Source organism: Aegilops tauschii, chromosome 4 (genome assembly GCF_002575655.3).
Source record: "Aegilops tauschii subsp. strangulata cultivar AL8/78 chromosome 4, Aet v6.0, whole genome shotgun sequence".
Lineage (NCBI taxonomy): Eukaryota > Viridiplantae > Streptophyta > Magnoliopsida > Poales > Poaceae > Aegilops > Aegilops tauschii.
Window position 1 is genome coordinate 367135031 of NC_053038.3, and position 14573 is coordinate 367149603.

General features: G+C 48.8%; 3 protein-coding genes across 4 annotated transcripts; 2 read left to right on the forward strand and 1 right to left on the reverse strand.

The window, feature by feature from the left end:
• The first annotated feature begins 275 nt into the window (after nucleotides 1-275).
• Nucleotides 276-900, forward strand: LOC141021895 (uncharacterized). The gene is made up of 2 exons (XM_073497748.1): nucleotides 276-488; nucleotides 613-900. Exons 1-2 carry the CDS (start codon nucleotides 276-278, stop codon nucleotides 898-900), a joined length of 501 nt encoding a protein of 166 aa, XP_073353849.1.
• A 4589-nt stretch (nucleotides 901-5489) lies between these two features.
• Nucleotides 5490-8371, reverse strand: LOC109778687 (uncharacterized). 2 transcript variants are annotated; one of them, XM_020337244.4, is made up of 3 exons: nucleotides 8113-8371; nucleotides 5902-6503; nucleotides 5490-5813 (listed from the first exon to the last, which is right to left on the reverse strand). In XM_020337244.4, exons 1-3 carry the CDS (start codon nucleotides 8205-8207, stop codon nucleotides 5746-5748), a joined length of 765 nt encoding a protein of 254 aa, XP_020192833.1. In that variant the 5' UTR covers nucleotides 8208-8371; the 3' UTR covers nucleotides 5490-5745. The 2 variants fall into 2 exon arrangements, with proteins under 2 accessions (XP_020192833.1, XP_020192834.1); XM_020337245.4 differs by having other exon boundaries at nucleotides 5902-6497; nucleotides 8113-8363.
• A 1736-nt stretch (nucleotides 8372-10107) lies between these two features.
• LOC109778686 (uncharacterized) lies at nucleotides 10108-13831 on the forward strand. Its single transcript, XM_020337243.4, has one exon. The coding sequence runs from the start codon at nucleotides 10196-10198 to the stop codon at nucleotides 11642-11644; it is 1449 nt and encodes a 482-aa protein (XP_020192832.1). The 5' UTR covers nucleotides 10108-10195; the 3' UTR covers nucleotides 11645-13831.
• The last annotated feature ends 742 nt before the right edge of the window (nucleotides 13832-14573 follow it).

Below are 14573 nucleotides of genomic sequence, written 5' to 3' on the forward strand. Positions count from 1 at the left end.
ACTGCTCTATGTGTGTGGTTGCTTGCAGTTGAGGCGGCCGCGGCGCGCTGTGCCAACGATCACGTACGTTCGTGCTGCCATTATGCATGTGGTTGCGTCAGGCGCGGCGCCATGATGCAGTTACCCACTGCAAAAACTGCCATGCGGACGTGCCGAGAATCCAGGCCACTCGGCCCCCATTTATTCCCATGGCCATTTACCTTAATGTCTCGCGCCCCACGACACAATAAGCACACCCATGACGACATATACAGAGAGGATATCCAGCGGCTCCAATGGCGCTCCCAGCGGCTGACGATGACAACGAGCGACAGTTCACCATGCCTCACATAGTGGACACCCACATGAGGGGGAAGGACCTCTCGGTGGTGTATACGAACGAGCTGGTCTCGGTGGAGAGCTCCATTCACATTATGGAGCAGTTTCTTGCCGAGGACAAGTACCAAGTGGTCGGCTTGGATCTTGAGGCCTTGCGAGTGTTTCGCCAGGTTTATTAACAACCTCGACTACAGTTTCGCTACAGTGGACACCAACAACGGTCTAAAAGCGCTCAAGATTTCGGGCTTGGCCTACCGGAATCTTGTCGACATCCGTGACCACTACACGGTCTAGGGCAGCACGAAGAACAAGCAGGACTCCCCAGTTGACCTTGCCTCGTACATCATCGAACCCTACTACATGAAGATGAAGGATGAGAGCAAGAAGGATAAGATTGCCTGGCAAAGTGCCTGGGAGCAGAGACTGGATGAAGAACACGTCAAGTACGCGGCCAAGGATGCGTACACAAGCTATGAGATGTACAGGAGGATTGTTGACATGGGGAAGTGCCTTCGTCCTGCCCCAGACTGGGGATCGAGCCACAGAGCAGTGGCGGCAGCGTCCCAAGAAGTAGATGATTAGATGAACATTTCTCCTAGTTTAGAATACATGTAATTGTTTATTGAGATGTGTTCGAATGCTTTATATAGGCACTTATGTAATTGCATGTTTATTTTGGTTATATATGTTGTTCTTCTATAGACAGAGCAAATCACATCGCACACGGTGTAAACTAGGGAACCCGTCGGTGATGATTTCATCAATCGCTGACAATTGTATACCAGCAAGTGTTTGCCCAAAAGAAACACAACATATTAGCAGTAATCGTCTGTGTTATTATCGGTCTTCGCGCACATTTTTTTATTACGGACCTGTTTGTCACGGATCACACACATCTTGTTAAGTTGAACCCTTTCTGTTGTTTTCGCTCATCGCAAATAGTTCATCCGACTGAATTGTATGCCGTCGATCGTACACACCTTTATCTGGCTGACTGTTTATATTGTGTTGTCTAATCGAAAATAGTTCATCCGAGTGAACTGTATGTCGTATATCACACTGGCTGACCATTTCTATTGTTCTGGTCATCACAAACAATTCGTATGGATCAACTGTATGCCACATATCGCACACGCAACTCTAATCTGAATCGTGTTTGATGTCTCCGCGATTGCAAACGGTTCGTATTATTAGTGATGGTTTTATTACAACACCGTTTGAGATTAATGCATCGCACACAATTTGGTCGAAGGTTCTCTGATTCATCTGTCGTATCTGGACCATCTTGCAGTAGTGTTTCCTTTTCTTTCTTTAATTAGTTTCTTTTCTTCAAGACAATTCATTGCAAATCCTATTCGAATTCCTTGAAAATCTTTGTGAGAGCCTATTGCCAAGTGAGCTGAGTTGACAAAACTTTCTCTACCGCGAACTCTGTACTTCCGACTCGAACCACATCAGCTTCATCGGAACGCAATTACCATTGCATGTATGTTCATCGGTAGAATCGAAGAGGACAAACTCGGATTCACCGATGTGATCAGTTTGTGTCATTTCCAACTCAGACTCACCAACTGATCCTACTCGGAGACACCGATTTCACTACATAAAGAAATTGCTGTCAAAATTTTCTATCTTTCACTCTTCTCCAGCTCCACTCAATGATTCTTTATCCTCTACCTGCATCTAAAGCTAAATTATGGCTAGTGGTGCCTCTCAAGGACCATACCTTCTTGATCAACATCCTTGATGCTAACCCTTCTTGGAAATTGATGTCAAAGGGGGGAGAGATGCACATCAAAGCTCATTTACTAATCTCTTCTATAACACAAGGAATGTCCTAAAGGGAGGGAGATGCATTTTATAAGACGAGAGAATTCTACATGTGTCTAAGAGGAGAGATACATGTATTTGATCCTACTTGATCAAGTTACTTATTTGCTCTGGTTTATGCTTTGATTTTACCCCACCCTACCTACTCCCAATATCAAATTCTAATGATTCAGGGGGAGAGGAACTCAAGTTTAGGGGAGAAAAATCCTTGGAATTCTATTGCAAATCTTGTTTGATCTTGTGGGGAAATGATTGCACCTAAAAGAAGTATTCACCTAGTGATACTCTCTTCTATACATCTCATCCCAAATCTTGGCATTCTTGTTGGTCTTGTGTCTACCTTCTTTGAAGAAATTATCTTGTGTTATCTAACCCTGTTTTCTCAAGTGTATTTCTTCAGGAATTTGCTCAAGCATCTCAAGGTAAGTATATGCATCATTCTCATGTGCATGATGATCTCTTGCTTGTTGCACATATTGTTTGCAAGAAAGAATCATGAACATGAAGATACTGCTTTCTCATTCGTTTGCTCTGATGCATATAGCCAAGATACATGTAAGACATTACAAATTCCTTCCTATTGTGCATCTACATTCCATAGGTTATCATCATTTAAATAGCTGCACACTTGTAGGGGGGCATATGCATGTTACATGTTCTTCTCAAAGCTTTCATACATTTCTTGCAAATTATTTAGTTTAAGCTTTGTTGTATGTTGTCATTAATTACCAAAAAGGGGGAGATTGTAAGTACATTTGCTCCCTTGGTGGTTTTGGTAATTCATGTCAACATACATATTGTTGGACTAACACCTTTATCTCGTATATTTCAGAAAATTTCAACAGTGGCATGACAAGGACATGAGGATGTGGACCCCTTCAAAATGCTAAGGACATGAATTGGCAAAGCTTCAAGACTCTACATTTTTGGTTAAGTGATCCAAGATCACATTGAGTTCATAGAAAAGCCAATACTATTAAAACGGGATGAGGTTTTGATCATGACTCAATTGGTCAAGTGCTTGAAGATATTTCTCAAAAAACCCTCAACCACTTTCCCAAATTCATATATGTCCAAACCCTAAATAGCCAACTCGGTCCAACCGAAAACACCCCATCCGGACTCACCGAGTTGATCCTATACACTGCTAGAGCCAAACCCTAGAATTTTGGTCTCACCGAGATGACGATCGGTTTCACCGAGTTGCACTGACCAAGTTTCTGTAACCAAGTTTGTTCATTTCGGAATCACCGAGTTAAACCGATTGGAATTATCGAAATGAAGTCTTGCCTAGGTCACCGCATTTCGGTCCGTCCGAGATTTCCAGTTCGGTCTCACTGAAAAGCCCAACGTTCATATCTTTTACACATGTCGGTTTCACCGAGTTTTTGGTTCGGTGTCACCGAGTTGAGTCAAAAGAGTGTAACGGTTGTATTTTGGGTGAAGGCTATAAATACCCCTCCACCCCCACCATCTCTTTAAGAGAGCCATCAGAACGAAACTACACTTCCACCATTCATTTTCTGAGAGAGAACCACCTACTCATGTGTTGAGATCAAGGCATTCCAATCCAACCATTTGAACCTTGATTTCTAGCCTCCCAAAGTTACTTTCCATTCCAATCCTTCTCCTACCCAAGCCAAATATGTGAGAGAGTGATTGAGTGTTGGGAAGACTATCTTTTGAAGCACAAGTACAAGGAGTTCATCATCAACTACACCATCTATTACCTTTTGAAGAGTGGTGTCTCCTAGATTGGTTAGGTGTCACTTGGGAGCCTCCAAGATCTTGTGGAGTTGAACCAAGGAGTTTGTAAGGGCAAGGAGATCGCTTACTTCGTGAAGATCTACCCGAGTAAGGCTAGTCCTTCGTGGACGTAAGCCATGATGGAATAGACAATGCTGCTTCCTCGTGGACTCTTCGTGGGTGGAGCCCTCCGGGGACTCGCGCAACCGTTACCTTCCATGGGTTGAAGTCTCCATCAACGTGGACGTAGGATAGCACCACCTATCGGAACCACGCCAAAAATCACCGTGTCTTCATTGCGTTTGATTTTCCATCTCTACCCCTTTACTTTTCGCACAATTGCATATTGCATTCTTTCCGCTGCTCTATCTCTAGATATGCATGTGTAGGAAGTTTTGGGTGTATCTTAACTAGTGCCAAAATCTGCCTAAATTTCAAGAAAACTAAAAACTGCACCTTTGGTTGGTTAAGGTCTACCCCCCCCCCCCCTCTAGACCTATCTTCTCGATTCTACAATCGGCGGTGGCAATCTTGTTGTGCGGTGGCGTGGACAAAAAGGAGAGGCGACTCGATGCGCATGTAAATAGTCGTTTCTTGTGGTCATGCGTGGTCCCCCATTGCTCTAAAGATTTCATGGTAGTTGTGCGGCTGTTGTATACTTGCAACACTTAGTGTTGTATTCTTAGGGTTGTCCAATTTTTTTCCAGAAAAGCGGTTTGTGCAACCCAAGGGGAAAATCTGTGCGTGGGCCCCACATGATGAGTGCGAGCGTTGGAGGTGACCGATGTGTCTCTCAAATCGGTCAGCCGATTTCAATCATTTGCCACCAGTTAGGGTCGCTAACAACCCACGCCGCCACTGTTGACCAAGCGAGCTTCACCCAGAGGTGTACTCTTGTGGCGGGAACAAGCAAACCTGGCCATCTGGGATGTGCTAGCAGGGCCGGCCCGCTAGCATGCCAAATACGACACGACATGGGTTAAACGGGTCGTGCGGGTATGGAAGTTGGGCCTGAAAATACACCCAAATAGGCAAAAAAAAATGCCCCCAAAACAGCACCCAGGCCTAACGTGCATGGCGTGTCGATGGGGCAATGCGTGGGCCTGAGGGCGTGGCACGCGTGCCGTGCCTGGGCCTCGCACGATTAGCGCGGGCCGTGCCATGCATGCCGGGAGGACAAGGAGGGTGGGGACAATGGCAGCTAGGGTTTCGCCCTCCCGAAGGACATTGTGGTGGCCGCTGTGTCCGGAATGGATCACGGCGCAGTGAGGAGTGGGAGGTCCGCCGTGGCCCCTGGGCCGGCGGCGTGGGTGCAGGAGATTAGGCCACCTAACCAAAGGACAACTCTGAATCAACATGGTGAGATAGAAGACACCGGCTGATATGCACGCTCCCAAATAGGCCATGTCGTCAAGAATTCAAGATTGACACATTTCAACCTTCCAAATATTTTCCTAGTAACTGCTATTTTCACTCGCAACAAGTCTAGGCAGGCGGGTGATCACCAATAGCGTAATCTATAGTTCGACGTCCAATTCTGGAATATGGCTTCCTTACAGATCCATTCAGTACACCAGCAGATGAAAGGAACACGCTGCTTAAAATTCCAGATTTTTCATTATTCATAAGATATACACAAACACGGCAGATTTGAAGCCAAGAGTCGATGGTCACTCAAGGTACGGCTTTGAAAAGGAAACATATATATACATTGCAGTGTCAAGACTTAGGTTAAGAAATACAGAATTGACTCCAATGGTAGCCCCTACTTGAATTTGCTCATTCATGATAGGTTAGGATGCAGAACATTTTTCAACACTTCAAGGAAGCAAATTATCTGTTACGGTCACGCTAAAGCATGAGTTTTGAGAAGTACTGCTCGAATTCTTGATCGATGGTTAGCTTCTTCTTCTTCTCCCCTGATTTTGATTGCCACATGCACAGTGTTAGTATTCACATATAGGCAGCAAACAGATGCAAGCAGAAATAAATGCGCGAGTGCTTTACCATTCTTGCTTGCTGGCAAAATCATGAAATCATCAATGCCATTCGAGTAAAGCGTCTCATCCATGATACGATCAGCAGAACCATCGACACCGCCACCTGCTAGCTCATTCATCACATTGCAGATTTTCTCAATGTCATCATCGTATGCTTGCAGCAGCAAACCTGAGCCATCATGCTCCAGGTGTGGCCTCACCCAGCTGTCAGTCTCTTTGGTGCCATAGCTATGAAAAGAACTGTAAGTGTCCGATGAAATGTTGTTGCTTGAGCTGCTGGATGCAGATGCCCGTTTTCTCATAGACCGGCTCTCGATTCCATTTATGGAGTCAACTTCGATGCAACCACCTAAAAGGCTTTGAGTATTCTCACACGAGTCCAATTCCTTGTAAACATTGGCCATGTCCACATTACAGTTCTTGTTGATGAAAATGTCATCACCTCCTAAGCTTTCTGTTCTTGCAGTCTCATCCTCCTGTGAAGTTCGTCGGTCCTGAAACTTGTATTTCAGCGATGACAGCCTTGTGTCACTGAGGTCATACTGCGACTTTCTTTTCTTAATTGGACTGTCAATGGGGTAAATTTTCTTCACGCTGTTGGAGCTGGAACTAAACAATAGCATTATAGTATGAGATATTACAAACCTAAATTTTATTTGCACATAACAGAGCATTAACCGATCAAATAGCCAACACAAAATATTCTCTATCTGTGAGAAGCAAGAGTATCTATCAGCACTTACAAGTAAAACAAGTGTGATTCATCACTCCCACTCTCCCATTTTGGTCGGTACTTTATTTAAGAGTTCTAAAAATATTCCTACCAAGCAAAACTGGAAACCAGTTTTACAGAACCAATATGAAACTCACAATGTGAGGTGGAGGCCCAGACTTAAATGCACTAGTTTTCCTACTTGACAAATGATTTTCTCATTTCGTTCAGCCACCACACTAGCTTTTCAGTCTCTTTTAATGATCCAATTTCCGAACATGTCCAATAGTTCTGATCAAGGTAAGGCCGCATCCGGCATTGCGGTGTATTATGACATTCTAGCTTTTCAACCAGTTTTGGGCTATTTACCTTTTGGCTAAATAAGTTTTATGCATGTTTGAGATATGAAAAATCTGAATGGCAGGCATCGGAACTACACCTTGCCAATTTCACATGCATACAACTCCATATCTATATGGCTGTGTGCATCCTATGATGCAGAGACCGGGCAATCCCCTTTTCGAAAAGAAAAAAACAAATCCATATATCTATCGAATACAATTTCAGGTTGCTACATGCGCCAGGTTCATGTACCTCAACATCTCTACATATTTACATGAATTTCTATCCAACATCTTATACCGCAAGATATTTTGGTTAATCTCTCAAAAAATAAGAAAAAAATATGATATTTTGGTGAAGATTTGCATTGTCACAGCAGACCAGCGAACCATACCAATGTTGTAATATGTCATCTAGACCATGAACGATTAATCCCAGTTACCAAATTGACTTTCTCCGGTGTAACCTTGTGTATGACCAACCTAGTATAGGCCTATTTACATGCACGCAACACCTTAGATATAAAGTTGGAGGTGCTATCTGCTACGAAGTGTCAACTGCCATCTCTTTCCAGTGAAGCGAGATGAAAGAGACAGAGAAAGTACTGTAACTAACATCCAGAAAGGGAAAACCTTATCAGCTGGCCATTCAATAGGGAATGCTAACCGCTTGCTTTCAGTGTACGCCGGCTTAACTCCAACCTATTTGTGTTGCAGTATTATCCACCGTAACACAAATTCTGCCTAACCTTGCGCAGCTACCTCCGTCACAGACCCCACATATTTTCTTGGCAAAGTTCACCCGCACTCCTCCGATCCACCCAATCGTGAGCTTAAACGCAAACTAGCAAGCCAAAAGTAGTAAGAAACACGCGAAACACTTGGCTTTCCACTTTGAACTTGGAATTAGACAAGACCACAGGTTATAATCAGCTACAGTGGCAGAACCTCATAATCGATCCCCCATTTTCTCCGATGAAAATTTCAGTATCTCGCCCGGGTCGCATCCAAGCACTCTGCCTTAGCTATGAGCTTACTTGCTAACCGAAGCAAAGGAACAGCGAACATGGACAGATCAATGAGCTCCAACTAATGGCCGGCGAATCAGCACAGCGAGCTGATTGCCGGTCCAGGATGGAGGAGAGGAAGAGGGTGTCTCACTCACCAGCCTCCGAAGCTTTCGGTCTTCTGGTTGGTGGAAGCCGCCGCCGCAGCCGCCTCGTACCCTGCCATCCCACGACCTCCTCCGCCGTGATCCATTTGAGGCAGAGTGGGGCAGAGGACAGGGGTGTGGTAGTATCTTCTCAAGTGGCGGTGTGGCTTTAGGAAATGGAGAGGAGAATGGACTGCGCACACACGTCGATGGTTTTGGCTGCGGCCGCTCGCATGTCACCGGGGCCCCGCCGATTCGGCGATGCCTATCGGGTCTCGGGCGTCGGGATATATGCTGCGGAGCTGAGTTGGAGGGGCACTGTTTGGTGTGTGCTTTTCATTCATTCTACACAAGTACAACAGCCGGAGATCGAGGTCCGATCACAGACGATCCTGGCACCCACGTGACGCGCACGGGAAGCCCATGCTGTCGAGAGAACAATGGAAGAGAGTAGTACGACGGACCATCACAGATCCAAATGCTCCAATTATATGCCATCTAAACAGAACGGATCTCTATGCCACTCCTAGGTGCTTGAAAAGAATCGCATACAAATTTACACAATGTTTGATCAAGTTATGGAAAAAAAATATCGACACCTACAACACCAAATTAGTATCATTTGTATTTTCATAATAGCTACTATCTCTGTATTTTATCCGGGCATTGGATACCATATTCACTCCGTTAGATTCTGACACATGTACGATCTACTCCCTCCGTTCCTAAATATTTGTCTTTCTAGAGATTTCAAATGGTCACCACATACTGATATATATAGACATATTTTAGAGTGTAGATTCACTAATTTTGTTCCGTATGTAGTCACCATTTGAAACCTCTAGAAAGACAAATATTTAGGAACAGGGGAGTAAAACACTTCATGGTTGAGCTTAAGCATAATGCACAAACCTCATTTTGGGATGGAGAGAGTATTTGCAATGAACAATATGCACAAACCACATCATATACACTTCTCATTTGTTCTAGACTCTTTCATACTTTTTTTTCAAACTTTTGTTCTAAAATAACTACCATCCACACATTAATTTATAACGTTTTTGTTCAAGGCTATGACACTTTCATATAATCTATTTGTCTTTGAAGATGCAATGCCAGCCACTCAAAACTACAATATCATGTAGCATTATACTATGTAGTCTACGATATTTTGTAGCATTAATTTGATTTTGAACGGGATGAACTACGACAATTAAATAAACATCTACATGTCTAGATGATATAAGGGCATCTCAAACGTGGACCCTCAAACCGCCTGCATACGTCCGGACCGTTTTTGCCATCCAATGCGGTCATGTATCCGTCCGCTAGCAACACCAGATGTCTTTTTCCTGCACCGAAAGCAAACCGGGGGTCGTTGCGGGCGTCCGGACCACTGCCACACACGCGTCCGACAACCTGACCCCACCCAAATCCCCTCCCGCCTCTCCTACGCTTTCTATTTTACGCGCGCGCCGCTTCCCGCGTCGCATTCATGTCGGCCCAGAGCATGCAGCGCCCAACATTGATCTTGCGCGATGTGATCGGACGGGAGTGCGGCTCTGACCGACGCGGCCTCTCGGGCGACACTGCTTCGTGGGAAACGGGCTCCGCCGCGGCCGGTGATAGACAAGGTTAGAATAGCCTAGCCTAGTTCGCTATGGTGTAGTTGAAATATGTCTGAAATGTAAATGTTTTTGTTCGATTTATATGAAAAGCATCCAGTTTGCATGAATTTCGTTCGGTTCATAATTCGCTTTGAAATGTATGCGGGGAGGGTTGGATGGTTGGCTCCCGCATCAGTGTTCATGGGCTGATCCCCACCGGTCCGCGGACAGATACAATGTCCAATTTGAGCGTCAACATTGCACATGCCCTAAAGTGGCATTTATTCATAATTTGGTTGCCAAATCTCATGCATGCAATGCACTTGTACCTCACTAGTGGCATTATGGTTGTTGATAGTTGTTTTCACCCCTGCCTCCCCGCTCCCCTAGCCTTTCCTCTCCCCCGCCGGCGGCCACTCCGGCCCCGGCGTACACTCTCCCTTCGTCCTCACCGGTGGCCTGCCTGGTTTGGGCGCTCTCCCGTCCCCATGGCTGACGGTTCGCGCAGTCCGCCGTCGGTCTCCTCCACTTACCCGCGGGAGAGGCCCGTGGTGTCGGGGCTGGGGCTCTCGGCCTCGCCCGGTTCGGCGCGCTCTTTGTCTGCTGGCACGGCGGCGGCGGCTGAGGTGGCGGTCCCGGAGCAAGGCTGGAACAGGCCGGGGCTGTCCCGCAAGGACATGTGGAGGCGCCGCCGTGCTCTGCGTCGCCAGCAGGGTGCTGGCGGCCAGACCGGTGCGGACTCCCCCACTTCATCGGAGAGAAGACATATCCCGCCGGACCTCTACGGGCTCTGTTTCAGATGCTTCCAAGATGGGCACAGGAGACAAGACTACAACAACGATCCCCTCTGCATCCGCTGTGGCTACGTCGGGCACGTCTCCTCGCAGTGCACCCTGTCACGCAGCCCTATGTCAGAGGAGGAGCTCCGGCGAGCGGTGATTGCCAAGGTTGCCAGGCGGCAGCCGGCACCGAGGCGGTCACCACCTTTGGGGGAGAGGCTGATGGAGCCTAGGCAGAGCGCGCTGCCGACGCGCATCTCGCCAGTCGCGCCCAGCTTCCCCCATGAGGTAGCCGGTGCTGCCTTCTTGGAGGTGCCAGCGGAGGTGTGCATCGTGCAGCGCTCGGTGGGCATGGATGATCTAGAGCGGAGGCTCCAGTTGGCGGTGGTGGCGTACGTGGGTGGCTCCAGGCCGCCAACATCCTGCGCGGTGGCGGCGGAAGCGATTTCGGCACAGTTGGGCATTCCAAGGCACAAGTTTTCCGTCCATAAATTTCACCCGGAGGACTATCTGGTGGTGTTTGCGGCACACGAGTTCAGGAACAGGGCGCTGGCGGTGCCGTTCGTGGAGCATCAGGGCGTCAAGATCTTCTTCAGGCCATGGCTTCGGCAGGCGCAGGCAACATCAAGGCTCATGCGCGTCCAAGTGGACCTCATGATTGAAGGGATCCCCTCGCATGCCTGGTCTTGGGACACGACAGCGGAGCTTCTTGGCAGTTCTTGCCACATCGACGAGCTTGCGCCTGAAACAGAGAGCAGGGAGGATCTCTCGTTGTTCAAGCTGCGTGCCTGGTGCGTAGATCCTGACGAGGTGCCTGTTTTTCGGCGCTTCTGGGTGCCGGAGCCGCCGGAGTTGGTTCTGGACCCCGCGGCGCGTCGCATCAGGCATCGGCAGCTGCTGGAGTATCCTGCGTTCATCCATATTGGCAAGCTATGGGATTTCAACTCGCCGGACAACTGGAGGAGAGCAGGTTCGGATGGAGACAGCGGGCAGAGCGGGCTGCCGGACAGTGCGGACGGATCGTTCTCGGGCGGCGAGTGGACGGTGCACCAACGTGGTCGCGTGGTGTCTGCGATGACCGTGGTGCTGGCCAGAGAGGCCAGGGGCCGGCGACGGGCGGCGGCTCAGGCTGCAGATCCTACAGGCAGGTGCTGGTAGGTAGGCTGGGGCCCTCTGACTGGAGGATACCGGCCATGATGTCGGAGGTGCCAGTGGGGCAGCTTATCCCACGCAATGCTGTGGTGAGTAGACCAGTGGCACGACCAGGACCAAGAGATTCAAAAATGCACCAAACCCGGGGGCTACGCTGGTGGGACTGGCCCCACAGGTGGCCAATGTGGTGGTGCCAGCAGTTGGGCTGGTCACGCCGAGTCTTGGGATTGCCACGGGTGAGAAGAGACAAACCCCGCAGGTGGAGGCTTCGGAGCATGTGGTCTCCCAGCTGGCATTGGATCGTGGTGCAGGCCCCGAGGCAGACAAAGTGCTGGTTGGTGCTCAGGATATGGGTGTAGAGCCACAGGAGTCGGAACAATTGGCGCGGATCGAGATTGGATAGGGCCGGGATCCGGTGCGGTCACCGCAGTGCTCGAGCAGAGAGACCGAGGTGGTGTTGGGGGATTCCAGGGCACATTTGATCCGGCAGGAGGCTGATCAGGTTGCACAGGCTGGGGACACCGAGGGAGGCACGCGGGCAACTGGCTGGGACCCGGTGTCGGATGTGATTGCCTCTGACTCCCGGCCTGAGGCTCTGGTAGGGTCGGTGATGGAGACCGTATCCTCCTCGGATGGCGAGCGGGTGGGGCCCGTGGCGACCGGTTAGGAGATTGTTTTGGCATCTCCGGGGCGGGACCCAGACCGCATGCAGTTGGTGGGGGCGTTTGACATGACCACGTCAGGAGCCATGCAAAGGGAGGAGGCGGGCCTTTCGGACAAAGAGCAAGTTGCTTTGGGTAATATCTAATCCTTCTGCTCCGGTCTGCTGAAAAAATTGGCGCCACCACTTCTAAAGGAGATCGAGTCCATGAGAGGTGTGCGTTCGGGACAAGACCCGTTCACACCAAGGCGCAACACATGGTCCACTGGTGCTGGCAACCCGTACCAAGTCTAGGGCTTCGGCGGCAGAAACTGTTCTGCTCAAAGCTCTTGGCATCGCGGAGGACGACCTCGCCGTTTAGGATGGAGCGTTGGAGCAGCTGCGGGTCATCTTTGACTCGCCGCTACGCGAGCCTCAGCTCAAGGCGATAGCGGCCATCTTCGGGAAAACGGTGCCGGTTAACCTTACCGGTACTATGGAGAGTGTGATGGTCATGTAGAGTGGTCGGGCGAGTACGGACATTGGAGCACCCCTGCTTCCAAATGTCGTACACATCTCTGGAGATGGTTTGCTGGAATGTGAGAGGGCTCAACAGCCCAGCGAAGAAGGATGCGCTTAGGGAGCTCGCTGACTCGATGAAAGTAGCTATATGGTGTATTTTAGAGACTAAGGTCGTGCATGTAGACACATACATTATCATGCAGTGCTTAGGGCTGGCTTATGATGGTTTTGTGTATCTTCCTTCGTCTAATACTCGTGGGGGCATTTTTATTGCTTGGACTCCTCGAAGGTGTCAATATCCAACATGGTGCTGGATTCTAACTTCATCATGGGCTACGTTTCCCCTAGGGAGGGACAACCTTGGTGGCTATCGGTCGTGTATGGACCACAGGAGGATGCGCAAAAGATTACCATGATGGAGGTGCTGACAACTAGATGAGGTCTCTACCCGGGGCCGTGGATGGCAGTGGGCGATTTCAACATGATTCTGAATGCATTAGACAAAAACAACTCTCTCTTGGACAGGAGAATGATGGGTCGTTTCAAGAGGTTTGTGGATGACAATGCTCTCAAGGAGCTGTTCTTACATGGCAGGCGGTTCACGTGGAGCAACGAGAGAGAAAACCCCACCTTGACCAAGATAGACCGGGCCCTAGTGTCGGTGGACTGGGAGCTCGCGTACCCGGAGTGTTTGTTGCAGGCCCTCTCCACCAACACATCTGATCACTGTCCCCTGTTTCTATCAATGGAAGACCAGCTACAACCGAGGAAAAGATTTAGATTTGAGTTGTTTTGGGTGAAGCTGGACGGATTCTTGGATGCAGTGCATGATGGATGGACTTGTGAGGAGAGCATCACGGACCCTTTTGTTCGGTTGGATGTGCTGCTTAGGAATTGTGCGAAGCACCTAACAGCTTGGGGCCAGCGGAAAGTCGGGAACATTAAGATCCAGATTGCGATCGCGAATATGGTAATCTTACGCTTGGATTGCGCTCAAGAGAGGCGATTGCTGTCGGATGGTGAACGATGGCTACGATGAGCTCTGAAGCTTTTGGTTATGGGACTGGCCTCACTGGAAAGAACTATAGCAAGGCAATGTTCCTGTCTACGATGGTCGCAGAAGGGCGACGCTAATACCAAGTTATTCCACTTGGTGGCAAATGGGAGGAAAGGAAAAAACTTCATACCCACGATCTCAGTGGATGGTCGCACTATAACAGACCAGGCTGGGAAGGAGGAGGCGTTCTTCGAGGCTTGTAGCGAGTTGCTTGGCACCTGTGCACCTCGCGAGCACACGCTGGATTTGGAGTTCTTGGGCATCGAACAAGTAGACCTGGCCGACCAAGACATGGTATTTCAAGAGGAGGAAATTTGGAATGTGGTGAAGGACATGCCCTCGGATCGCGCACCGGGGCCGGATGGTTTTATTGGGATTTTCTTCCAGAAATCATGGACGATCGTCAAGCGGGATGTGATTGCTGCTATGCATAAGTTCTTTATCAACAATGGGCATGGATTTGGGAGGCTCAACCAGGCGCTGATCACGTTGATCCCTAAAAAACCGGATGCTTGCCAGATCAATGAGTTTAGGCCAATCTGTTTGCTTCATAGCATCCCGAAGATGGCCTCGAAGCTGTTGGCAACGCGGTTGCGGCCGCGTATGAGTGAGTTGGTCCACGTGAACCAATCGGCCTTCATCAAGGGAAGGAATATCCACGATAACTTTTTGCTTGTGAGACAGCTGGCAAGGAAACTTCACAAAAGGAAGACGAA

Excerpts from the sequence above, each read along its gene's own strand:
- LOC109778686 (XM_020337243.4), top strand. The coding sequence starts at position 10,196 with ATGGCTGACGGTTCGCGCAGTCCGCCGTCGGTCTCCTCCACTTACCCG.
- LOC109778687 (XM_020337244.4), bottom strand. The coding sequence starts at position 8,207 with ATGGATCACGGCGGAGGAGGTCGTGGGATGGCAGGGTACGAGGCGGCT. Across the intron at positions 6,504-8,112 it reads ACCGAAAGCTTCGGAGGCTG|TTCCAGCTCCAACAGCGTGA; the intron begins GTGAGTGAGACA and ends GCTATTGTTTAG. Across the intron at positions 5,814-5,901 it reads TTTGCCAGCAAGCAAGAATG|GGGAGAAGAAGAAGAAGCTA; the intron begins GTAAAGCACTCG and ends AATCAAAATCAG.
- LOC141021895 (XM_073497748.1), top strand. The coding sequence starts at position 276 with ATGGCGCTCCCAGCGGCTGACGATGACAACGAGCGACAGTTCACCATG. Across the intron at positions 489-612 it reads CCTTGCGAGTGTTTCGCCAG|GGCAGCACGAAGAACAAGCA; the intron begins GTTTATTAACAA and ends TACACGGTCTAG.